Source organism: Notechis scutatus, chromosome Z (genome assembly GCF_049901735.1).
Source record: "Notechis scutatus isolate UNSWTSFEM ecotype Mainland chromosome Z, rNotScu1.2, whole genome shotgun sequence".
NCBI lineage: Eukaryota > Metazoa > Chordata > Lepidosauria > Squamata > Elapidae > Notechis > Notechis scutatus.
In genome coordinates, this window is record NC_142025.1 from 137,874,417 (window position 1) to 137,900,895 (window position 26,479).

At 40.3% G+C, this 26,479-nt stretch overlaps 2 protein-coding genes across 4 annotated transcripts in view; one reads left to right on the forward strand and one right to left on the reverse strand.

Annotated features, from left to right (window-relative positions):
* LOC113418548 (leukocyte antigen CD37) overlaps positions 1 to 8,263 on the reverse strand; it is a 60,273-nt gene extending 52,010 nt beyond the window's left edge. The window contains exons 1-5 of one of the 2 annotated variants that reach the window (XM_087946299.1): positions 8,097 to 8,237; positions 4,327 to 4,402; positions 4,095 to 4,167; positions 2,359 to 2,483; positions 963 to 1,037 (exon numbers count right to left, since the gene is read on the reverse strand). In XM_087946299.1, the coding sequence (XP_087802425.1) occupies positions 963 to 1,037; positions 2,359 to 2,483; positions 4,095 to 4,167; positions 4,327 to 4,392 (339 nt within the window). In that variant the 5' untranslated portion in view covers positions 4,393 to 4,402; positions 8,097 to 8,237. Of the gene's footprint in view, positions 1 to 962; positions 1,038 to 2,358; positions 2,484 to 4,094; positions 4,168 to 4,326; positions 4,403 to 8,096 lie in introns of both variants that reach the window. The other variant, XM_026677472.2, reaches the window with a different exon arrangement.
* Positions 8,264 to 21,994: 13,731 nt separating this feature from the next.
* The window catches only part of LOC113430032 (sodium-dependent neutral amino acid transporter B(0)AT2-like), a 39,640-nt gene continuing 35,155 nt past the window's right edge, over positions 21,995 to 26,479 (forward strand). Inside the window, exons 1-2 of one of the 2 annotated variants that reach the window (XM_087946781.1) lie at positions 22,070 to 22,172; positions 22,596 to 22,710. The gene's annotated coding sequence lies outside the window, so the exon portion shown is untranslated. Of the gene's footprint in view, positions 22,173 to 22,595; positions 22,711 to 26,479 lie in introns of both variants that reach the window. The other variant, XM_087946780.1, reaches the window with a different exon arrangement.

Consider the following 26,479-nt stretch of genomic DNA (forward strand, 5'->3'; position numbering starts at 1 on the left):
AAATGGGCTCCCGAGCTCAGTTTTTGGCTGCAATGGCCTCCTGCAACTCTCTGCCAGTGAAAACGGAGTTTGGGAGGGCCGCACACATTTTCACTGGCAGAGGCACTGCGGGCCAGTCCTTTGCTGTTTCCAGGGCAAACCTGCGGGCCAGATCTAAATACCCTGCAGACTCGATCCAGCCCCGGGCTTTGAGTTTCACACCCCTGGTCTAAATTGATTCTTCTCTTTTACAGGCCCCAGCCATTTCTCCCGCGCCCAGTTTTTTGTTTGTTTGTTTTTGGTTCTGGGCAGAGGAATAGAGAAAGAGAGAGGAAGAAAGGGAAAAATATAAATAAAGAGAGAAAGGATTTGGTCTAGAAGGTGCAAGATGGTGGAACACAATATTCTGTTTCAGATCATGTAGTAGGACTACATCTTTTTTTTCTCCACAAAAATTCATGGAAAACAAGGATATGCAAGTAGTGAGCTAGTCTACAAGTGCCTTTCTTTCCAGATGCTTTTTTACAAATTTCTCTTGACTAGCAAATCTTGTTTGTTTGTTTATTTTGGTGGGACTTAACAACTAGACCAGCAGTCCCCAATCTTTCTGGGTTTACGGACCGGTGATTGCGGTGGAGTGTGAGTGGGAGAGGGGATGGTTCTGCATGCACACTCACCATTTGCACAGACCGGTTTTGAATAGGCTGCGGCCTGGGGGTTGGGGACCCCTGATCTACAGGACATTAGATTCCCTTGCATATGTGGACCATTGTTTATGCCAAGAGCCATTCAGAAATCAAGGCACATAATCTTGGGGAAGGCTGTTATCCAGTACATAAACCAGATCAAAGACTAGGAATAAAATTTTAAAAAGAAGTGAATAAGAAGGGGAGAGAAAGTTCTCCAAGTAGAAAGAAGCATCGTTGAAATAGGATTATGGTGATTATCTTATGAGAAATCTTCTGATTTATTACACTGCTTACCGTGTTGCTGTGTGTTTGTATCAAGATTGCAATGGTGACTTGACCAAGAAACAGGAGCAGTAGGAAGGCAAAGTACTATTGATGGAGAAAGAAAAGGCCAGCAAAATCAGTCAACATCACTATGGTATCAATAATTCATTCATTCATTCATTCATTCATTCATATTAGTCATTCATTTCACATGAACATTTCTTCAAAATTCTTACAAACAAGCATGCTAAATTTATTTTTAATCTGCATTCTTGCCTATACTTGATAAATATTATTAAAATACAGACACACGGTATAGCAGACCTCCAAGTAATCAATATTAAAAATCTACCGGTCATCATTAAAAACTGAGAACCACTGCCATAAACACTGCAAACACACCTGCAGCTAAATCACACAATACCAAATGTATAACTACGAAGGGAAAATACCACAGAGCATAATTACCTTTCTGCATTTACCACTACAAAAACCTCTTGGGAAATTACCACATCATGCACTATACAGGTTCTTCTTCCTTTTTTCTGTTGCATTATTAAAAAGTACACAACCAGATTTCTACCTGTGTCTTGAGGGATCACCTGAGTCATTAATTAACTAGAATGCTGCGCCATCATTTTATCAGTATATCAGTCTTACGTTAAAGATGAAATATCCCCATATACTATTCATGAATTCTCTCTGTTAATTGAATGGCATATGTGACATCACAGTTATACCTACCCTCCAAATAAAGTATATCAGCTTTTTCAGTTGTTTTATACAGCTTCCAATAGAATAGAATTTTTGTAGCTCGGGATTGAACGTGGAGTCCTTCTTGCTCTCTGATCTTGGTGGACTTCCTGCAGACCTTTCATTTCCAAACTAGGTAACATCATCAGTATTACTCACTGATGAAGTTACTTAGTTTGGCAATGAAATGCTTAGAGAGCACCCACAGTAATGATTCTTTGCAATCTTTCTATTACATGGAATTCTTCACTGTCATGCTGCTACACTGTCTTAGTCTGTAGATCCAGTTTCCAGAGAAATCCTAGTTTCCAGAATTGTTGCTTTAACCCAGGAGTTGGAAACCTTTTCTTGCCCAAAAATTCTGTCCCACATGGTTAAAATATTCTTCTCAAATTGCCCACCTAATTTCTTAGAACTTAAGAAATCTCAAGTTTCATCTCAAAACTTCAGAAGGTTTTTGTCTTCCTGAAAAAAAATCAACAAAATCTTTCAAAACCTATTCCATTTGGTGAAATGATTATAATGCTTTAAAAAAAAACTTTTAATTTAAGGGGAGCATCATTTGGGATGCAGGAGCAACATGTTGTTCCCACTGACTGAACCCAATAAATGCTATTTCTGTTTCTTAGAGAGTACCAGAATCAAGGCCCCCTACTTCTACCTGGCTACTTACAAGTCCTAGCATACACTTGATTTCCTTGAGTGAACCCAAGCATCCAAGAAATCCCAAAAACATTGTTAGGATGCCCACACCAGAGAAAACGTAGGACCATATCTTGAGAGCATAATATGAGGACCCTGTGAAGGAAGGAAGAAACAGATCGGAACAAATCAAGAACTGAAATGGTACAAATGATAGAAAATAAATCTGTAAAAATAATAAGCAGTCTCTATTATTTTCTTATTCCTCAACTGACAGAAATGTTTGGAAGAACCAAGCCCGGTTAACTGGCCTATGTCCAAAGAAGTATAAGTCTTTTGAAAGAGAATCTACAGGTGACGTACAACCATTCATTTAGTAAGCAACCAAATACTAAGAGTATTTACACCAAGACAAATTCCTTGTGTGTCCAGTCACACTTGGCCAATAAAGTATTCTATTCTATTCTATTCTATTCTATTCTATTCTATTCTATTCTATTCTATTCTATTCTATTCTATTCTATTCTATTCTAAACTGATCCTTGCACTTACAACTGCTGCAGTGTCACCACAGTCATATGATTGTAATTCAGGTGCTTGGCAACTGGCATGTATTTACAACTGTTGCACCATCCTGCCACTTATGACAAGCAAAGTCAATGGGGAAGCTGGCAGGGATGGTTGGAAATGGAGACCACACAACTTACTTAACAAGCACAATAGTTAATGGGAAAATACTTGGGGGGTGGGATTTGAAACTTTGATGTTATATATGTTGATGACAGCCAGATTACTTTATGCACAAAAATGGAAGGATGCTTTGATTCTCACAATGAGTGAATGACTGCAAAAATCGACTGGAGTTAACAGAGATGGCTAAATTGACTGCTTTCATTTAAGAAAAAAACCACAATTGCTTTTGTTTCTATTTGCAAACCGCTTCTTGATTTTGTGCTTGAGGTGGAGAAAAAAAATGAAAAATTGATTTTAGGTTTTACCACTTAGATCTAGAAATGGTTGGCTTATACTATTACCGTATGTAAAAGTAAAAAAGTTGAGGTTTGATGTTAATTTATTTTACTGCACCAAAGGGAGTTAGAAGTCAACACATTTTCTTTCTTCTTCCCCCTTTCCATACACTTTTCCCTTTCCTTCTTATTCCTTTGCCTATTTTCCTAATATTTTCCTTTATTATAAACTAATAAAAACCCCAGTGATGATAGTTCATGTAATGACGATGGCAAAAAAGATTGTAAAGGTGTGGTCACATGACTGCATCACTTAACAAATGAAATTTTTCAGCCCCAATTATGATCCTAAATTCTCTACAGTATTTAGAAAAGGAAGCCCCTCTCTAAATATGAAATATAAATAAGTAAATAAAGATGAAGGAGTTGACAATGCAATTTTATTTGGGAAGGGTGTGGCCTTTATGAAGGCCTATTTTCAGCTCCCCCTTAGTCCAAGTCTCTCATAGAGTCTGGAGGATGGCGTACAGTACTAAGTGGAAGAACAGATCTGCTGGGTGACACATTGTGCAAAACCATGTTTTGTTTTGTTCAATTTTGGCTTAGCCCAATGCATGAATACAGCTACTACAGTTTGTAAATCCTGTTTACATTCTATTAAGTGAAAACTAGGCTGTTGTGGTTTGTATAATTTTTAAAAATGGAAAGATGTCTTAAGAGCAAAAAAGTTTAGAAACACTGGTTTAGTACAAGGTTAAAATTCAACTATGTAAAGTGGGAATGAGCCTCTGCAACTTACCAAGTGTAGAAGCAAAATTATTTTGATCAAAAAGTATCCATAAGCCAAAACTGAAGACCAAACTTCCAAGCATCTGAAGAAAGGGAAAAAGATTTTTGATTTGATTTTTTTTAAGTATACATCTATGTATAATAGCCTCTTTTCCCACCCTGCATAAGCACCGCTTCAAGAACTAACTGCAAATCATAATTCTCTAGCTGGCTATCCAACTGGCCCCCAGCCATGTACTCACAAAAAAGAATAGGTTGAAGAGAAAGAGGAAGTATTTTGTAACACTGAGACATCCTTTGTGAGACATTATCTTCTTCCTGTTGGAAGGAAAAAAAAAACATTGTGTTTTATTCTACTTTAGCCATTCCCCTTCCAGGCCCCATCTACATCAATATAGGTGATATCCAGACCATCTCCCGAGGGACTTATTTAAAAAAAAAAGGAAAGATTTTAAAATGGAGAGCCTAGGCCTTTACATATAGTCCTCAACTTACAACCACAATTGAGCCCCAAATTTATGTTGCTACAGTAGGTGACACAGTTATTAAATGAATTTTGCTCTATTTTACAATCTTTCCTGTCACAATTGTTAAGTGAATCATTGCAATTTGTTAAGATAGTAAAACGGTTGTTAAGTGAATTTGGCTTTCCCATTGAGTTTACTTATCAGTAGGTCACAAGAGATGATCACACAACCTCAGAACATTGCAACCGTCATTAAATAGGAGTCAGTTGCCAAACATCTGAATTTTTATCAAGTGACCATGAGGATGCTGCAAGAGTCATAAATGTGAAAAAGATGTCACTTTTTTCCATGCCATTGTAACTTTGAACGGTCACTAAATGAACTGTTGTAAGTTGAGGACTACCTGTACCTCAAAATTTGCAGATTGAAGTCACACCAATGGCCCACTTGGTTCCAGAAAACTAGAAACTATTCCAAGATTCCAGAAATTATTTGAAAAAGGCAAGAAAAGATTATTCACTGACAAGACACAGTTTGTTGTTAATAACAACAGTTGCCAGCTGTTTCCAAATGATTAACTGGCCCCACCTTTAAGTTAAATTTTGAAGTTTTTTAAAGAAGACATTGCAACTTTATCTTTGAAAACAGCTTAAGGTGCAGCAATGACAGAACGTGGCTGTACATGAATGTTGTTCAAATTTGGCAACTTTAAGCTGTCTGGACTTTAACTCCCAAAATTCCCCAACCAGGCAATGTCTTAATATTGCTAGATTTAAGAAATACTGAGGTATATCAAGTGGCTACTGAAGAGCATGTGTTGTTTTCCTTTTTCTGATCATCCCAGTATAGAAGGAGTGCTAAATGGCCAGGAGCATATATAGAGTTGATCAATACCAGCCAAGTGTGTGTGTGTGTGTGTGTGTGTGTGTGTGTGTGTGTGTGTGTGTGTGTGTAATGCACGTGATAGATATAAAAAAGTAGAAAGACTATTATCTTGACTTTTTGATACAAAAACATACACATCCTGAGGATGCCCCTGAAAATTTATCAGAACTGAAACACGAGGCATTGCTCAACATCTGAATAAAGTAATTTCACAGATATTAAATTATATTTAGAGATGTCACAGCATTCCTCAACCTGATATCTTCCAGGCCAGTTGAACTTCCAACTCTCATAATTTTCCATTTTACAGGGAGTCCTCGACTTATGACTACAATTAGCAATAGCACTTAGACCTATATACCACAACTGAACCCAAAACTTCTGTTGCTAAGTGAAAAATTGGTTAAGTGAGTTTTGCCCCATTTTACAACATTTTTTATCACATTTGTTAAGTGAATCACTGCTGTTGTTAAATTAAGTTATTAAGTGAATCTGGCTTCCCCATTGCTTTTGCTTGTCAAAAGATTTGCAAAAGGGGATCATATGACCCCGGAACATTGCAACCATCATAAATATGAATCAATTGCCAAGCATTTGAATTTGATCACGGGACCATGGGGATGCTACAACAGTGTGAAAAAAGGTCCTAAGTCACATTTTTCAATGTCGTTGTAACTTTGAACTGTTGAAAGCAACTGTTGTAAGTGGAAGACTACTTGTATTAATTTATTAACAAAGCTTAATCCACTTTTTCTTCAAGGCTGAAGATTTCTTTTACTTTCTTCTCCAGTTTTTCCCTTCCAACATATTAGCATGGTATCAGAGTGATGAAAGCTAGCCTAGAAATATTCTTGTAATTATACTGTACAGAACTTCCCATGTTCATCAACAGGATTCTATACAATAATAACAAAATATGTTTGCACATGGGTGTGCATAAGCATAAGGAGAGAAAAACATAATAAGTTTGCAGAATTCCAGGGTCTATTGAAATACCAAACCAAAAAAGAGAGTATATTTTATTTTATTTTTAATTGGGAGAAATAAATACAAACCAAACCAATGAGAACTGAGCCTATTGAGAGTCCACAATATGTGTGAGATGGGAAGGTATGAAAAAGTGGATGGGAGTTGCCAAACTAAGATCAGGAGAATGCTATTACTTTCATATCCAGAATTTAAGCTTTAGAAAACAGATAGATAAAAACCACATGTAGACAAGATATGTACTTCAGAAAACTAGGGGAACTTTCATTGTAATTTCCTCATATATTTTCCCTATCACTGAAAATGTTTCATAAGATATTTCAGAACGAAGCAGAAGAGGAAGCGCTATGTTTCAGAGTTAGTGTGTCACAGATTATCCGAAAAATAGACTCACTTCCTGGGGTACTGATGTAAGTGATTCTACCCCCCTCCTTCACACACTGATGAGGTGCCATTTTAGCTTCCTTGCTGATATACATGTAACTCTCTATCGGATGAGCTAACTAACAGACTTCATATATTTATTCTCATGCAAGTTGCACATTTCACAGACTACCCCCACTTTAAGATATCCAATTACACTATTAAATTATTTCCCTTTTTCCGCACAAGATATCTTTTCCCCAAAAGATATGGAATCGATATATAGTATTCAGTTCTGCTGCAGATCCCTGCTTACTTCTTTGCATGTGTTCACCACAATTATTTCTGTACCGTACTTATACCCTTCATTTTCTAATGTAAAACTGAAGACAACCCATATTTAGATTCACGGACCTATCTCTTTGAAAACATGAGGTGTCTTTTGCCCCACTTGTTCACACCCTAATTCACATAAAATATTTCAGACAGTGCTATTCATTATGCACATGGTGTGTCCGCAGTTGGCGGCACTTACATAACTCCACGTAATTATATTAAGTAGCACCAGAGATTGTGATAGCAAGCTTGCTGTCCTACATGCATGTTTAGAAGCAGCATTTGGACTTTCACACACCATTTTTCACTTTCTTGAAAGCCATCTTACTCGGTAATATTCAAGGACATTTTCCTCTGGGCTGTCCAAATGCACAAGTACACTAACACAGCTAAGATGCCTTTTTTCCAATTTTGTGTGGTCTCATATTCTCAGTCAGTGGAGCACTTTCTTTCCTATTCCCATCTTACTCACTCTAGAAACAATTCACACAAGCACCTTTAAACCACTCAACAAGGGCATTCATCTACCCACCACTTACCTCCAGCTTCATGCAACCCTCTACAAATACTTCCTCTCCATGATGCCCAAACATAATAGACTGTGGTCCAACCCACTGACAGATCTCAGGCTGGGAAAGGCAGATTTATTTTACTTAGCTAGCATTAAACCACCATGAATCTATGTCCTGTTCTCAAAGATTTCACTAACTCTCCATCCTTAAGCTCAACACCCCCAGGCCCTTCTTTCAGCCCTGGCCTACTAAACTCACACACATATATACATTGCATATCCATCCAGACCATGGATATGCGTTCCTCATAAGGTGATTCATTCCTTTGTAATCAATACATACTGGGGGGAGGGGGAGAAGCAACATTTCCTAGACAAGATATCCAACAATCCTCCCATGCCCTTCTCACCTAACCTAGATCGTAACAGCTTTCCTACAACCCTCTCGCTCATTTGAACTTACCTTATCGGGCAAACAGCTTTCGCCTCCCGCTTCTGCTACTACTTGTACTATCACAGTGCAAATCGTCTTTTTTTTTCTTTTTGTCTTCTGATGAGCTAGTTCCAAACTTCATCCCTCCCTCCCTCCTCCAAGGGCGCCCCCACCTTCGTTGGCTTCTCTCGTTTTTCATTGGTTGCGAGTAAAAGCAGGGAGGCGTGGCTGAAACATGAATAATTAATAGGACTCCAAAGTTCCATCCGCAGCTTTGTAGTTTCCGGACGGCTTTCTCCGCCCCCGGATTTTTTTTCTTCTGAGTAATTGTTAAGGGTTTTCCATTTATTAGGGAAATAAAGTTGTTCAGTTGGGGGAGGGGGGCAGGGGCGTGAGATGGTTTCTTGACGTTTATTTCCTGCGCCTTCCACACCTATGTTTAAAAAACTCCAAAAGAATATAATACTGTACACGCCCGCCTCCTAATGAGTTGTATGCTTTTAATAAAGGAATAGAAATAAGATACTCGAGGGGGAATACTAATGAATTCTGTAGAAGTTTCTTTCTGAGTGAAATTGATATAAATATATGCGTCATTGAGAACATCTGTTCTTGACTACACTTCTCCATGGAAACTGCCAGTTTTGTCAACTTGTTGATTAGATCACAGCAAACCTTTGTGTTTTCCACAATAATCTGATTAGAGGACCTTAGGCAGCCTAATCTATATTTTAACCTATATGGACCCAGATAAATCCATCCAAAAGAACTGCCAAGTTTCACGTTTTCTCTATCACTTGTACTAGGATTTGTTTTAGTAGGAACCTGAATTTTGTCAGCGAGTTTGATAATACAGCGAGACATTTTTTAAGTGAGTTTTGCCCCATTTTATGACCTTTCTTGCTAGAGTTGTTAAGTGAATCACTGCAGTTGTTAAGTGAGTAACACAGTTCTTAAGTGAATGTAGCTTCCCCATTGACTTTGCTTGTCAGAAGATTGCAAAAGGGGATCCCATGACCCCGGGACGCAGCAACAGTCATAAATATGAGTTCATTTCCAATGGTGTGATTTGATCACATGACCATGGGGACGCTGCAATGGTCAAAGTGTGAAAAATGTCACTTTTTTTCACTCATGTAACTTTGAATGGTTACTAACTGAACTGTTGTCGAGGACTGCCTCTTCTTAATTTCAGAGAAGGGAGGCCTGGGATTGGTTGTTGTTTTTTGGCCTTTAGGTATAAACAGTAATCTGGCATTAATTGCATGTTTCTCATGCTGACTAGAGAATTCTGGGAATTAAAGCCCAGAAATTTTAAAAATGACCGATGTTCTATCGCCAGATAAGAGACTCGAAGACCGGAGTTGAATTCGATTCTTTATTAGTAAACCAGTAACTTCAACTAAAGTCGAGCCGCGGCAGCCCTTTTTATAGCGGCTGCTCGCGGCTCGCAACCAATGGCATTTATTTAAACTTCCCGCCGCTTTAGGCGGCCAATCAGTAACTGTCGTTATTAACCAATCGTTTCATTGCATTTATTAACCAATAGGAATGTAGTCCTAGAAGTCTTTATTTGAATACAGTACACCCGTCCCCTCTTGGTTTGCTCCAACGTTACGTGACGTAGTCGCACAGGTAGGCGGGGCTCTTGTGAGTCCTAGTTGACCTGCGCAGTTCAGTTCCTGTGTTGATCTCCACTGGTTCGGACAGGCCTGCTGTCCTTCCCAGTCTTCTCCAAGGAACCTCCTGGAAGGGCGCCTCAGCCATGCCGCTCTCGCCATGCCTTGTTGGGTTGACTGGGCTTTCGCTGTGCCCTGGGTTTGTTGGACAGGCGGAGTGGTCTCCTTGCATTGTGTGCGGGCAGGTAGCGTCGGCTGGGCTGCTTCTTCTCTGAAGTTCTTTTTCCTTGAAGTCTTCTAATGGTAAGTGAGTTTTAATTTTTTCTGGGTTCTCTGTTTCCGGTTGGTACTTTGTAACTGGATGATTTTCATTTTCTTTAATATTAAATGGTTCCCCCCCTCTGGATTTTTTATTATTATCAGGAGGTGCTTGAGAAAATGTTTGTTCCGTGCTCCGGGGAACATCAGTGTCTCGTTCGATGTGTCGTGACTGTAGCTGGTCTATGTGTCGTTTCCACGATCTGCCGTCAGCTGTTTCTAGCCGGTAGGAACGAGGGCCCGTGATTTGTGTGATTGTTGCTGGTAACCACAATGGTTCTCCGGTAAGGTTTTTTGCATATACTAAGTCGCCTGGTAGGAAAGAGCGGTACTTACTGGAAGAGTCTGGTGGCTTTTCGGGGTTGTAAGTGGGGTGCAGTCTGTCCAAGTAGGAACGCAACTTTCTTCCCATCAGCAATTCAGCCGGGCTCTTGTTTGTGGCCGTGCATGTTGTTATGTGTTGGATAGTGAGCAGGGTGTTGATTTTTTCTTGCATATCGTTTCCGTCAAGCTTTTCCAATGCTTCTTTCGTGTAACGAACCATGCGTTCCGCTCTTCTGTTCGCCGCCAGATGAGCTGGCGCTGTCAAAGCGTGTCATATTCCATGTTCCACTAGGAATTGTTCAAAAGCCAAGGCTGTAAACTGCGGCGCATTGTCCGATACTACTACATCTGGTAGACCGTGGGTGACGAAAAGTTTTTTAAGTTGTTTAGTGACGGCTTCTGTCGTTGTTGAATTCATGATAATGACTTCCAACCAGTTGGAATATGCATCCACAATGATTAGGTAAGTATATCCTTTTGTGGGGCTGGCAAAGTCCATATGGATTCTTGACCAGGGGCCTCTGGGTGTCTCCCAGTCAAGGACTGGTGCTGGAGGCGGGGTGGGTCTGGATGATTGGCATTTGTTACATGTTTTAACCCAGGTTTGAATGTCTTTATCTAATCCTGGCCACCAAACGTAGGTTCTGGCCAGGGACTTCATCTTTACCATGCCGGGGTGTCCTTCGTGTAACATGTTTAGCATGTCTTCTTGTAATTTTTTAGGAACAACCATCTGGTCTCCCCACAAAATGCACCCTTTTTCAATTGATAATTCAGTTTGCCGGTTTTTAAAAGGTTTAAAAGTCTCGGTTTTTATGTTTTCTGGCTAGCCCCGTCCCACCCAGTTCAATATTCGGGCCATCAATGCATCTTTCGCCGTTTCCCTTGCGATGTCCGATGCGGTGATGGGCCAATTTGGGATGGTCTCAATTTGTAGGGTCTGTGTAGTGGGAGCTGGATCGTCATCGTGCCCTGGAAGTGGTAGGCGGCTTAACGCGTCTGCGTTGGATATGGCTTTCCCTGGGCGATAAATGAGTTTGTAATTGTAAGCTGCCAGAAATTCTGACCATCTAGTCATCCTTGGAGAGAGGATGTTGGGGGTGGCCCTGTCTCCGGCTAGGATTCCTAATAGCGGTTTGTGGTCGGTAATTAAAGAAAATGTCCTACCGTATAGGTATTCGTGGAAACATTTCACCCCCGAGATGGCTGCCAAGGCTTCCCTGTCCAGTTGGCTGTAGTTTCTTTCGGTCTTGGATAGCGTCTTGGAATAAAAGGCGATCGGTGCTTCTCTGCCATCTGGTAATGTGTGGCTGAGTATTGCGCCTATGCCGAAAGGTGAAGCGTCGCAGGTGACAGTTAGAGGTAGTGTGTCACTGTATTGGATCAATACGGATTTTGATGTGATTAAGTCTTTGATTTTTTGGAACACTGTTTCCTCTTGGTGGCCCCATTTCCAGTTGGCTTTTTTATCGAGGAGTCTATGCAGTGGTTCCGTTACTGTTGCCTTCTGTGGCAGAAAGACATGATAAAAATTAATGAGTCCCAAAAATGCTTGTAAGTCTGCTTTGTTTTTGGGTCTGGGAGCTTCCTTTATTGCTCGTATTTATTTATTTTTTTGTGGGGTGGATTCCTGCTTCATCAATAAGGTATCCCAGGAACTCGACCTGGTTTGTGGCAAGGTGGCATTTTTCTTTTTTAACTTTGAGTCCTGCTTCTCTAAATTTTGTCAAAACTGCCCTCAATCGGTCTTTTAGCTGTTTTTTGTTTTCGGCTGAAATTAATACATCATCGAAGTAGGGTACCACCCCTTTTAGTTCTTGTAGGAGGCGTTCCATTAGGCTCTGGAAAACGCCAGGGGCCACGCTTACCCTGAATTGTAATCTATTACATTTAAAAGCTCCTCTATGGGTTACGATGGTTTGTGCCTCTGCTGTCTCAGGATCAACGGGTAATTGTTGATACGCCTGCGCGAGGTTGAGCTTTGCAAAAATCCTGCCTTTCCCCAATGAATGCAACAGGTGGGACTACCGGTACGGGGTATGCGCTCTGTTGCAATGCATGGTTCAGGATGGCCTTATCGTCACCACAGATACGCACGGACCCGTCAGGTTTTATAGGGGTCACAATTGGGGTTTCCCATCTGGCATGGTCGGTTGGCTCTAGTACCCCCTGAGCGATTAGTTTGTTTAGTTGTTCGTCAATTTTTGGTCTTAGTGCAAATGGTACCCGTCTGGCTTTAAGCCTGATGGGAGCTACATTCGGGTTTAAGCTAAATGATATGGGGGTCCCACGGTACTTGCCTAAGGTCCCGTCGAATACGTCATGGAATTCTTCCATCAGGTCTTTTTCCCGGTCCGTCATGGTGACGCTGTTGATTCCTGTCACTTCGATTCCGAGCGGTTCAAACCATTCCAACCCGAGCAGGCTGTCAACGATGGTTAATGGAAGAATCTCGGTGTGTTTTTTGAATTTTACTGTAAAATGTCCCAGTCCCACTACTGGTATCTTGTTGCCTTGGTAGTCCCTGATGATCAGACTTTGCTCTTCAAGTTCTCTATGTTTTATGTTTGGTATCAAACTTTTTATTGTGTTCCATGATACCATTGATAAATACGAGCCGGAGTCTACTTCCATTTCGCATGGCTCGCCTTCTATCAGGACGTTGATTCGAACCTTCTTAGTGTTTGTTGTTCTGGCTGATCCGATAGTGATTGTTCGATGCGTTTCTTCCTTTTTGTCGAGTCGTTGATTTTTTTCGTCTCAGCTCCAATGACTTCTGGTTGATGTTTCTTTGTTTCTAGGGGGGTACTGCCTTTTCCTTTTGGACTATAGCTCTTTTTGTTTCGGCAGACTCTCGCAATGTGCCCCCGCTTCTCACAATTCCGGCATGTGGCATCTAAGAACCGACATTCCGACCTCGGGTGGTTTCCGCCGCAACCTGCACACTGGAACTCGGGTTTTCTACTTCGTCTCTCTCTCCGGATTCTTTCTGAGTAGAGTCTGTTTACCTCCTCGTCCTCGTCTTCCGAATCGGTTGATGATTCGATGTCCTCGTGGTGGGAGGTTGTGACAGTGTGCTTTTGGGCTCCCTCTGTTTTCTTTTCTTTATTCGGGCACGGACTGTTCGTCATATTCATCTGCTTCATTTTTGCTGCAGATTTCTTTGCGGCTTCAGCAGCAGTTGCTTCAGCAATGGCTTCGTTTGGGGTGATGTTGGGTCGGTTTAGTAGTTTGCTCTGTAGGGTTGCGTCTCTTAGTCCGAGGACTATGCGATCCCTCATGGCTTCGTCCATGTTGAGGAACTCACAAGCCCCTTCAATGTCACTCAATGCGGCTATGAAGTCTCCAATACTCTCACCCTCAAGTTGGTCGCGCTTGTAGAACTCGTGCCTTCTAATATGGTTGGATACGGCCGGTGCGTAATGGTTTCTCAGCATCTGATTTAGGTCTGGCCAGGCCATCTGTTTAACATCATTTGGTCTTGCTAATGCCTTGGCCATTTTGAAGATAGTCGGGCCGCAATGCGTTAGGAATACAGCTCTCTTCCTCTGGTCAGTGATTCCTTGCAGCTCGTTGCTTTCTAAAAACATCAAGAATCTGTCAATGTATGACTCCCAGTCTTCTTCGGCTGGGTTGAACGGTGCGGGTGGCGAATTGTTGCCGGCCATCTCGTTGGTCCCTCAGTTATCGGTGCCACGTGCTTACGGTCTTTGTCTCTTCTATCCCACCCTCGTCGCCAGTGTTCTATTGCCAGATAAAAGAGACTCGAAGACCGGAGTTGAATTCGACTCTTTACTAGTAAACCAGTAACTTCAATTAAAGTTGAGCTGCGGCAGCCCTTTTTATAGCGGCTGCTCACGGCTCGCAACCAATGGCATTTATTTAAACTTCCCGCCGCTTTAGGCGGCCAATCAGTAACTGTCGTTATTAACCAATCGTTTCGTTGCATTTATTAACCAATAGGAATGTAGTCCTAGAAGTCTTTATTTGAATACACTACAACCGAGAATGAGAAGCAACAAATTACAGGTGGTCCCCAACTTACAATAATTCATTTAGTGACCATTCAAAATTATAATGATACTGAAAAAAGGACTTATGACCATTTTCCATACTTACAATCGTTGCAGCATCCCCATGGTCACACAATCAAAATTTGGATGCTTAGTAACTGACTCATTTATGATGGTTGCCATGACTCCCAGTCATATGATCCCCTTTTGTGACCCTCTGATAATCAAAGTCAATGGGAAAACCAGATTCACTTAACAACTGTGTTACTAATTTAACAACTGCGGTGATTCACTTAACAACTGGGCAAGAAAGTCATAAAATAGGGCAAAATTCACTTAACAAGTGTCTCATTTAGCAACAGATTTTTTTGGCTGAATTGTGGTCGTAAGTCGAGGACTATCATTTATCTACTGGTAGCATTGTCTGTTTTATCTAAACTACAATCCCCCATTGCAGATTGACTTTAAATTTTCTTGCTTCTTTCGTATTTACTTCTCCCTACAATATCTTACATGAAAGCACAACTTGGATGATACACAAATGCTGGCAGGAAACACTACAATCAATATAGAATTCATTTCTTCCATCTTGTTTCTCCTTGCTTATGGGGTTCCCCAATGTACTAAATTCCAAATAAGTTAACCCCATTTTAGCTTGATATGTTGCCTGAATGCAGCCATAGTTCATCAGGCAGGAAGGATGATATTCTGAAAACAGTAAAACCACATATCACATGTGAAGGAAATGGTCTGCAAAACATATAGAGGCAAGAATGTTCACTGTCTGGGTTTGTGCAATACTTTCTGTTAAAATGGGATGGGTGATTTTGTGACTTCAGTTAATTTTTACATATGCAGTTGTGCAACCATGATATAATTAAGGTTCTGTGCTGTAGAAACTCAGGAAACTGAATTAATTTAGTAAATATATATAGTCTCTTTCATGTTCAATTCCTGGCTAATTTAATGTAATGCTAGGTAGTTCTCTTGGCCAAGCCAAAGATCATTTGCCATCTTCTTCAAGTTGATTTTCTGACTTTTCAGCCAACCCTACAACCCTCGGATTTAATTTATTTATTTATAAACAGAAAAGTGAGGACTGAAAAAAGATCCAGTGATCCACCAGGATTAAGTTTTTGTTTGTTTTTGTTTTCTTTTTTAATTTATTTATTTATTTTTAATTATTAAATTTTCATTTTGTTTATTTATTGGTTTATTACTTTTATTTATCTTTTGTGTATTTTTAATTATGTCAGATGATAGACATGTGTTTATTCCAAGCATGTTTAATCCCAAACATGTTTTATTTATTTACTTGTATTTCACTTTTTTTTTTTTAACAAATATCTCAAACTGGCAAAAACATATCTAACACATATTCATCCTATTTCCCCACAACAACAACCATTTTTTCCTCTGGTTTTATGTGCAAGAACAAATCTGCATCTGATCTTGAGTAGCATTAGGATAATAAAAGATAATTAAGTACTGGGCTAACTAACTGACAACTATGATTAAATCATATTTTATGTTGCATGGTAAACCATGGCGAATTAAGATTGTAAAGACAGTCAATAGTTTGTGGCTCTACTAGGCAAGCAACAATACATTTGCATGTACTCAAAATTATTTAATTTATATCTATAATATATAATATACATTACAATATATATAAAACAATATATAATAATTTAAGTATAACTTTGTACCCTCAGAGAAATTGGAGCAGAGGTATGAAAACTAGATCTTGTTCTGTTTTTCATCTAATTTGGCACTAACAGGGTGGTTAAAAATAAAAACAAGCATAGATTTTTAAGATCACAGACACAAAACTAAATAGAATTAAGTGTCTAATTGTAACTACAGGGAGTCCTTGATTTATGACCACAACTGAGCCCAATGTTTCTGTTGCTAAGCAAGACAGTTAATAAGTGAATTGTGCCCCATTTTACAACCTTTCTTAAGTAAATTAAATTAAGTGAATCACTGCAATGGTTAAGTTAGTAACATGATTGTTAATCTGGCTTCTCCATTGACTTTGCTTGTCAGAAGTCCCCCAACCTTTTTTGGCCCCCAACCTTTTTTGTACCATGGCCCGGTACCGGCATCACAAAATGATCCACGGCCCGGTACCGGCATCAGCACGCACGACCAAGGCAAGGCGAGCCGAGCGACCGGCCAGCCAGCCATCCCCGCCACCTTCAACTCCTCCTTTGTACCTTCTCGCGGTCGATGGGCTTTTCAGGCTCTTTCTTAATCTCCTCCTGAGTAACACAAGACTCCACCACCATCGGGATGGCTCTTCGTTCGAAGCCACCACCCCCTTCGACAAAACTAAGGCACGAGGATTCCTTCAGCACCCAAACACCGCTTTCCAACTGATGACCGACAAGCTCACCCAGAAGCACTTTCTCAAGCGCTGTCGAAACAAGATGGCGGCACCCAAGCAAAATAGGTGGCCCAGTACAAAATGATCCACGGACCGGTACCGGTCCGGGGCCCGGTGGTTGGGGACCACTGACCTAAAGGATCCTAGGATACAGCAACCATCATAAATACATGCCAGTTGCCAAGCGTCCAAACTTTGATCACATGGGCACTGGAATGCTGCAACAGTCATCTAAGTGTGAAAACCAGTCATACGTCACTTTTTTTAGTGCCATTATAAATTAGAATGGTCATTAAATGAATGGTCGTAACTTGAGGACTACCTGTACTATGTTGGATTGCTTCTCTCTTGGCTGACAGAAGCATAATCTGCTACATGCAGAATAAAGTAACAAGCAAAATGAGTGAGTGAAGTTACTAGATTCAGTGTGGCAAGACCTGGGTTTTCAGTCCATCCTCAATCAATGGGGTGACATTGGACTCAACATGGCCTACTCATAGGGCTGGGTGCAGAATAGAGACTATATGTTGTATATAAAGTTGTCCCCTCAAATTCTTCCTCATGCTAACAAGGGATTTTAAAAACTGCAGTTTTCCGCATTTCCACATTACAGGGTCAAATATTTCATGCCTCATCTAACCTCTAAGCAAGACAGAAAGAGGAAGTACAACCCCTCACCTCGGCAAAAGATTGCATAATCCTCCCCTGAATCATAAGGGGATTTGTTTGGTTTACAACCTAAACATAAAATGTTTTACTAGTTTTATTGTATTTATTGGTGCACTCTTGAGCTTGGTGGATTTCTTGCAGACATTTCATCACCAAACCAGTTAACATAATCAGTGCATCATCAGTGATTTTACAGTAATTTTTTGGATTTGATAGGTGTGAGCTGCCCAGAAGTGTTATGAGTCAGGTGGCATACAAATTTAATAATTTTTATTTGATCTATTAATAGCCAATGGATGCTAACTTTAGTATCTTACAAATTAGAAAAGTTATTTTTTATCTTTGATGCTTATGTGCAACAGCTCAGGAACTGGGCCACCCACTTTTTAATAATGGTTTTCATTTAGCTACAATTGGCTATATTCATTATTTTGCTATGATATACTTCATACTTTATATAATTTTTTTAATCATCAGGTTTTGGCAACATGTTAACCAAAACGTGTTGCAAACACGGTACAAGAAATCAGGAACCAGGATTGTTTAAATGAGTACAGATTTAATTCATGCAAGCTCATTACAAAAATCTGGACTACTAACAGTCAAAGAGGGCTGTGAAAATATATACAGACCCCTCACTTTCCGGACACAAACTGTTTCAACTCCTACCCTCAAAATGACGCTATAGAGCACTGCACACCAGAACAACTAGACACAAGGATTGTTTTCCCCCAAACGCCATCACTCTGCTAAACAAATAATTCCCTCAACACTGTTCAACTATTTACAAAGTCTGCACTACTATTACTATTAATCTTCTCATCACTCCTTATCACTCATCCCCTCCCACTTGTGACTGTGTGACTGTAACTTTGTCTCTTGTATCCTTACGATTTATATTGTTTCCTAATATGATTTGATTGCTTATTGTACCCTAGGACTATCATTAAATGTTGTACTTTATGATTTTTGACTCTTAACGAATGTATCTTTTCTTTTATGTATACTGAGAGCATGTGCACCAAGACAAATTCCTTGTGTGTTCAGTCAGACTTGGCCAATAAAGAATTCTAATTCTAATTCTAAAGCAAAATGCCAGTAGATAAGAGTCAATGGAATCAAGGAAGGCTGGACATAAATCTCTGGGACTGAAGGGTGTCCAAACTAATGACGCATTTGACGCCTCCCTGTGACTTAGCCCAGTGGTCACCAACCAGTAGGCCAGGGACCACTGGTGATCCATGAAAAAATGTTGTTGGTCTGCAGAGAAATATCACTACCAAAGCACATACTCCAAAGCAATTAATCCAGGCTGCATGGGAACACAAGGCTAGCATCGCTTGCCTTGTGAACAATATGAGGTAGTGAGAGGGGGGAAAGGGCGGAGGGGGGGAACTTGCCACACTCACCCCACATGCCTGGCCTGGCCACCGGGCTGCTTCTTTCCGCGTCTTTCTTCTGCTTTTGGCTGCATGCAAGGAAAGCAGAAAAGGTCTTTCTTTCTCTCCCCCAAACTCCGCCAGAAATAAGTCTTTGGGACCCTGCAAGACAACCTGCTCCAAGAGGCTACATGTCGTGACAAGTCTCACAAAGACTCATTTCTGGCAGAATTTGGAGGAGAAAAAGAAAGACTTCTGCTGCTTTTGCTGCTTTCCTTGCATGAAGCCAAAAGTCTCTCTCTATCTCCCCTCCTCCCCTGAGAACAGAGCTGGAGATGGTATCCTGCAGTCCCAAATAAAGAATGATCGATCGGTAGGAAAACAGAGTGGGGAATTTTCCTGCAGATTTTTTTGGGGATTTTCCCAAGGTCTCTGGTCCATGGGATTTAAAATTATGAGTTGGGTGGTCCCTGATGTCCAAAAGGTTGGCGATCCCTGGCCTTAGCCTGATCATTTCCTATATATTGTTAACTATGGATGAGTTAGATTGTACATACCTAGCTAACTCAATTTTATAAATGTGGTTCTATTGCCCAAAAAATTGTCTTGTAAACCTAATTCTCCTTATAAAGAGATTTTCTTTCAGGCTTCCTAATGTTATACCAGGTGCCAGGTTTTGACGTTCCTTGCTAGCACTGGTCAACTCTGAACAGGATCCATACCCAACATGGTGTCTGCCATGACTTACTATTTAAGTGGGATCTTGTCTCTACCCCTCAGTGTGACTGTGGTGTCCCTCGACAAAATATCCATCACATTGTGTCTGAATATCCATCAAGAGCTTATACCAGCCCAATATCTGATTTTTTTTTTCAACATAAATCACCCTGTCCTTGAATGGCTGGGTGGACTGGACATTTACATTTGAACCACTATAAGTCCATATATTTGCCATACGCTAAATAAAACTGTTATGCTAACAAATATATGAAAAAAATAATTTTCCTTAATATGGTACCATGATACATACAATTACAGTTGTATTCTACTGATAAGAGTTTCATACTAGGAAGTGCTGATTTTTCACTTAACTACTTTCAAAATAGTATATTTCTTTTCCTCTTTTTTTTCTTTGTTTCCCCTTTCTCATTTTCTTTAATCCATGTTAAAAAAGAAAAGCTCCAAGAAAACAGATGCCTCTAGTTGAATGAATTACTTGATACCTTAGTACTCAACTGCTTTGAAACTCATCGAATTTGGTACTCAACACATTTTGATGTGAACATTTTGTCCTGGTACGCATCGTTTGTTTGGTACTCAATGCACAAGTTAGAACTTGTCGGTGTTGGCTACCTTGTGACTCACTACATTATTCTTTATGGGAAAATTTTGTTTTTGGTACTCATCGCATCTCCTGGAACCAATTAATGATGAGTATCAAGGTACCAGTGTATAATCCTGAAAAAATATTGAAACTTTACCTACTGCAACCAACCAAATATGTACTGAATTTCACACTGTTTATAGCTGATAATAGTAGTTGAAACACAGCATAGTTAGGCTGTAACAATAGATACTGCCACTGGGTGGTAGCAAAGAAGTTATCTTTATCTCACTGCTACCCTCTAATATTTGTCGAGTTGTTTGCAACCCAGATCTGAGAGTCTTTCATATCTCCTAATCCAGAGGTGTCAACCTCAAGGCCCATGGGCCAGATCCAGCCGCAGGGTGCTTAGATCTGGCTCGTGGGGCTACCCTGGAAACGGCGAAGGACCGGCCCCGCGGTGACTCTGCCAGTGAAAACGGAGCTCGGGAGAGCTGTGCACTTTCAGCCGCAACGGCTTCCTGCAACCCTCTGCCAGCGAAAAGGAAGTTCGGCCCTCCTGAGCTCAGTTTTTGCTGGCAGAGCACTTGGGCCACTACGGGCACCCCAACACAAGTGACACTGAGCTGGCCACACCCACCTGGCCCTCCAAGGTCAAACACAACCCCAATGCAGCCCTCAATGAAATAGAGTTTGACATCCCTGCCCTAATCTGAAGGACTTGAAGTGGAAGATTGTTGAAGGTTCTCTTAGGTGGAACCACATTTACCCTGAATGAATATAAGGAGAGCAATATAAATCTGATTCACATGTCATGCTAAGCCATAGCTAATTAACCAAGCACAGGTAGTCCACAATTTACAATTAATTTAGTGATTGCTCAAAGTTACAACAGCACTAAAGAAAGTGACTTTTGACCATTTTTCACACTTACAACTATTGTAGCATCCTTGTGGGTCACACCAAAATTCAGACGCTTGGCAACTGACTGATATTTATGATAGTTGAAATGTCTCAGGGTCATTTGATCACTTTTTGCAACCTTCTGACAAGCAAAGTCAATGGGGAACCACATTCACTTAACTGTATTACTAGTTGAACAACTATGGTGATTCACTTAACAAATATGGCAAGAAAAGTTGTAAAATGCAGCAAAATTCACTTAACTGCCTACGCAACAGAAATGTTGGGCTCAGTTGTGGTCATAAGTGGAGGACCACGTATACACCCTACTGTAAACCACCAGCAAGAGAGCAAGCAACATCCACCACTTTGTAACACCTTGGTCAGACCACACTTGGAATTTTTTGTTGCCACGATGTAAAAAAGATGTCGAGACTCCAGAAAGAGTGCAGAGAAGAGCAACAACAATGATCAGGGGGCTTGAGGCTAAAACACATAAAGAACAGTTGCTGGAATTGTGTATGTCTAGTTTAATGAAAAGAAGAACTAAGGGAGACATGATAGGAGTGTTTCAACGTCTCAAGGATTGCCACAAAGAAGGGGGGGGGTGTCAAGCTATTCCTCAAAGCACCTGAACAGGAAGCAATTGATGGAAACTAATCAAGGAGAAATGCAATCTAGAACTGAGGAGAAATTTCCTGATAGTAACAATCAATGGAAGGACTTGCCTCTAAAAGTTGTGGGGACTCCAACACTGGAAGTTTTTAAGAAGAGATTGGACAAGAATTTATCTAAAATGGTATTAGGGTTTCCTGCCTGAGCAGAAGGTTGGACTAAAAGTCCTCGAAGGCCCCTTCCAACTCTGTTACTATATTCTTCTTGTAGTGGCAATAGGCTCTTTCTACATCCTGCCCCCCAGCAAACTTCAAATGTAGGACCCGGATCGCCTCCCCCTCCGCCTTTAAAAAACAGGAGCCAATACGACTGGAAAGGACGCGCCTCCCCATAGCGCGAGGAGGGAGCAGCGATTGGGCCTGGTTCCGCCTCGCCCCTTCCCGCCCTGAGGGTTGGCTGATGCAACGTGGCCACGCTTGCAAATAGCTCGAGAGCCTGGATTTGGGCTCCTCGTGTCACGGTGAAGCCGATACATCTGGAATCACAGGAGCGGGTAAGGAGGAAAGAACCAGGGCAAGGTCCTCGGGGTTGGAGGCTGTGAACGAGGGAGAAGAAACGCCTGCATAACAAGTTATCTTGCTCGCGGATCCCATCGCTGGAGCAGCGAAGGCTTGCAAAGATAACGCTCATTTTTCCTTCCCAGCCCATTTGTGTACAGTATCTCTATTGCCGATTGCTTCACCTGTTGGAGTTCGATCTGCTACCTGGCCAAAATTGCTGATGGGAGCCATAAATAGAATAAAACGATGGGTACCGAGGCGAAGGAGCTCTGAATAGCTCCCAATTTAGGAAAAGGGGTGGGGCTTCTACGGCGTAAAGTGTGAGGCAGAGGGATTGCAATATGAATTTATTAAATGGTGTGTACTGTATAGGCTTTTCGTGAGATTTAGAGTTAAAGCATGTTTTATTTACCCAGTTTCAATTCTAGCTTTCTGCCGTTGGAACACCGTAACTCAGGTATCGAAATTCACTTGTAGAATTATTGATGTCATAATTAAAGCCACACAGCATCCATCTGTTTTGCTGCAGAGGTAATCCGGGATGTTATGCTTTCCGAAGGAATGTTTAGGAATAGACTTTGCCCTATCTAATTAACACTTGCAGGTTTGTTATGACATTTTTTGGAATTTTGGTAGTTGCAAAATTTGCCAGTCAATAAGATGCAAATGTTTTCCCCCTTCTGAACACATACAGAATAAGACATTGATCTGTTAAATAGTCTTGCCTAAGGTACAGCGAAGGGTTGGCCTTAGGTAGCAGATGGTGAGGAGATGGTAGGGAGGTGCTCCAGGTTCACAAAAACAGGTATTCTTCAATACAAGACCACAATTCAGCCAAAAACATCTGTTACTAAACAAGACAGTTAAGTGAGTTTTGCACCATTTTACCACCTTGTCATAGTTGTTGAGTGAATCATTGCAGTTAAGTCAGTAGCACAATTGTTAAATGAATCTGGCTTCCCCTTTGACTTTGCTTGTCAGAAGGTTGTAAAAGGTGATCACATGTCCCAGGGACACTGCAACCTTCATAAATTTGAACCACTTGCTAAGCACCCAAAGTTTGATCACACAACAGTTGTAAAGACACTTGTTACAACAAGTGCTGTTGTAACTTTGGTCACTAAATGAATGGTTATAAGTTGAGGACTACCTGTATGCATGTGAGGTTGAGATATGGTTCTCCTCACCAAGGATGAAATGTGTATTATTGCTGGTGATAAAGATAGTATGTATGGTGCATTCAGGATCAAGAAGAAATGCTTGTCTATCACAGTTCATCCATGGGGTGAAAAAAAGCTTTGGGGTTGGCTTTTTTTAAAAAATGCTATTATTTAGTGGCCACTTTTATTGCTTGTTTGTCACTGAAATAGAATCTTAGTTAGCCTTCTCAAGTGACAACACATATAAACGCATATACTGGGCATCCACATTTACACCCTTAGCACTGGAATTGTGCCTTCAGAAATTCTGAAATTATAAGTCAGAAGATTTTAAGGCTTGTAAAAACATTGGTGGTGATGGGGAGCAGGTTTTTTTTATTTTTAAAACCAATTAGGGTTGTGCAGACAAAATGAAAACATCAAAACCTGCTCTAGATTTTGTTCCTGATTCCGCAAGTTCTCAGTTGGCAAAATGTCTGTGGAGATTCTCAATCATCCAGGTCAGAGTTGTCTCAAAGATGGTTTTTTTTTCCTTCAAAGGACAACTGGACTGTTTTTTCCTTGAGGTAGAAGAAAACATTTCGCTTCTCATCCAACAAGCTTCATTAGTTCAGGAAGAAGAAGAACTGATGAGCTTCATCGAACTAATAAAGCTTGGATGTGAAGCGAAATGTTTTCTTCTTCCTCAAGGAAAAAACAGTCCAGTTGTCCTTTGAAGGAAAAAAAAACACCTTTGAGGTTCTCAATTGGCAATTGTACTGTGAAGGTTCAGAACCCCAGAGAGGGAGAGGGAGAAATTTTGTGTGTGTGTATTAAAATTAAGATGTATATTTCTTGGCTGTAACTTTAGAGAAATAATTAATTTTGTTCACGAAGATGAACCCATGGTTTGAAAACGCCTGTCTTCACTATCTAAATAAAACATGATACACAAAAAAAGATGTTGAGACTCTGGAAAGAGCAACAAAGGCGATTGGGGAACTGGAGGTGGAAACATACGATGAATGGTTGCAAGAAATGTGTATGTTTAGTCTAACGAAGAGGAGGACTAGGGATGACATGGTAACAGTCTTTCAATATTTGAGAGGCTGTCCCAAAGAAGTGGGGGCAGTCTATTCTCCAAAGCACCTGAGGGCAGAACAAGAAATATTGGATGGAAACTTACCAAGGAGAGATCTAGCCTAGAATTAAGGAGAAATTTCCTGACAGAGCAATCAGTGGAGTGACTGGCTTTCAGAAGTTGTGGGTGCTCCTTTCAGCTTTGAATAAGAGATTGGATATAGACATTTCTCAGGAATGGTATAGAATCTGTTTGGACTAGAAGACCTCCAAGGTTCCTTCCGATTGTTATTTTGTATTTTATATATTAATAGGTGGTCCTGTACACATACCCTATACATTATTATAACACCTATATGTAGTAGTGAAGCTATATTTGGAATTGGGTGCGAACAGTGATGTTTGGGTGGGAGGATCAAAGTCGGTCAGCCCTTATAAAGGAGATAGGAATGCCATGTTTACTACCTGGCAGTTTTCAATTATATGTCACAGATGCCCATAGATTCAGGGATATGCTTGAACCAAACAGACAGAGTTGGAAAGATTATCAATAGCTCATTCTAGAAGTATCTTTTAAATAAAACTCTTTTGTGGGGCTAAATTTGGATTGTTCCTTTGATGGTAAAGGAATTTATTTCCGGTACAGATTTTCTGTGTCACAAAACTATTACACAACAATTGTTTAACATTAACAGCTGCCAAATATACTTCCTACCTAAAATATGCTGAAATGTTGAAATGGGAGTGGGGTGTGTGTGAATTTGGAATAATTCACTATGGATTTAGATAGATGGAAATTTGAGTTTAAGATTATAACAATCTTGGTTAGCTTTAACCTTAGAAAAATGAGTTAATAAAGACATTGATTCAGTTAATCATAGGGACATGTATTTGCAAATACAGCCTTAAGTTGGAATGTTAGTATGAGTGCTTGTGTGAGGGAAAAAAGTCTGGGGAATCAATGTATGAGGGTAAAGGCAGAGACGTTTCCCATGGACTCAATAGTATTTAGACACAAGCAATTGTGGTGTGTGGCTTAGGGTTAAGGGTGGAGTAATTTTTATTCCAAAGGAATAACATGTGTCTATGATGGTGCTAAGAGTTTAGGAGGATTTTTTTTTTCATAGTGAAGAAGGGAGCTAGTTTGGAGACACTTCGGTGGAGAACCCTGGCAAGAGGAACTCATTCCAGAAGCATTGTATGCTGTAATAAAATTCAACCCCAATCAGGAATTCCCTTGCAGCATCTGTTTCAACAGCATTAACTATTATGGTTATACTCTTGCGACATTCTTATTCAAGATGAACACCTGTGTCTTCTGGTGATATTAGACCCTGTGGGTTATGCCTTTGCATAACAACAATTTAATTTCACATTAAAACAGAAATCAGGCACATTGGCTGGGGTCACACAACAGCCTAGGGATTGAATACATTGCTGCCTTTTGTATAGGAAATATGTATAAACACATAGTGCTATTTCCTCTTGTCTTTCCTCATAACAACTCTGTCAGAAAGCCTGGGTTTATTCATTTTATTTCAGAAAAGTGACTGCTTTATGTCAGCTAATCTTAAGTAAATACACTTGGGTGGGAATATGATCAGTATTAAACAACACAGAGTTAGGTTAGGTTTTTTGTTTTTTTTTTAAAAGACTGGCCTGAAGTGATTCAGTAACAAAATATTTGAAAAAAAGATTAAAAAAAGATCTCAGTTGTTATGAATTGACTAAACACAGCCAAAAATTTTAGATGCAAATTTTCCCTTGTGCCAAACAACTGCATTTTTTGAAACATTGATGGGATTTCATATACAATGTCCTTGTTTAAACATGCCACTAATTTATTAATTATTGCCTACCCTGGACCACAAAGGGATTAATACCCATATTTTAGATGTGTGTTGTAGGAACCCTGATTGTAAGGTTAGTTCATATACGGTGCATTGAATAAACTATAAAAAATAAGTTGAGTAAATTACATTACGTTTAACCCTGGCAAAATACTATACCATACAACAGGGGTTCCCAACCTAGGGTGCTCACACCCCCTGGGGGTGCGAGACGATATTCCAGGGGGTGCG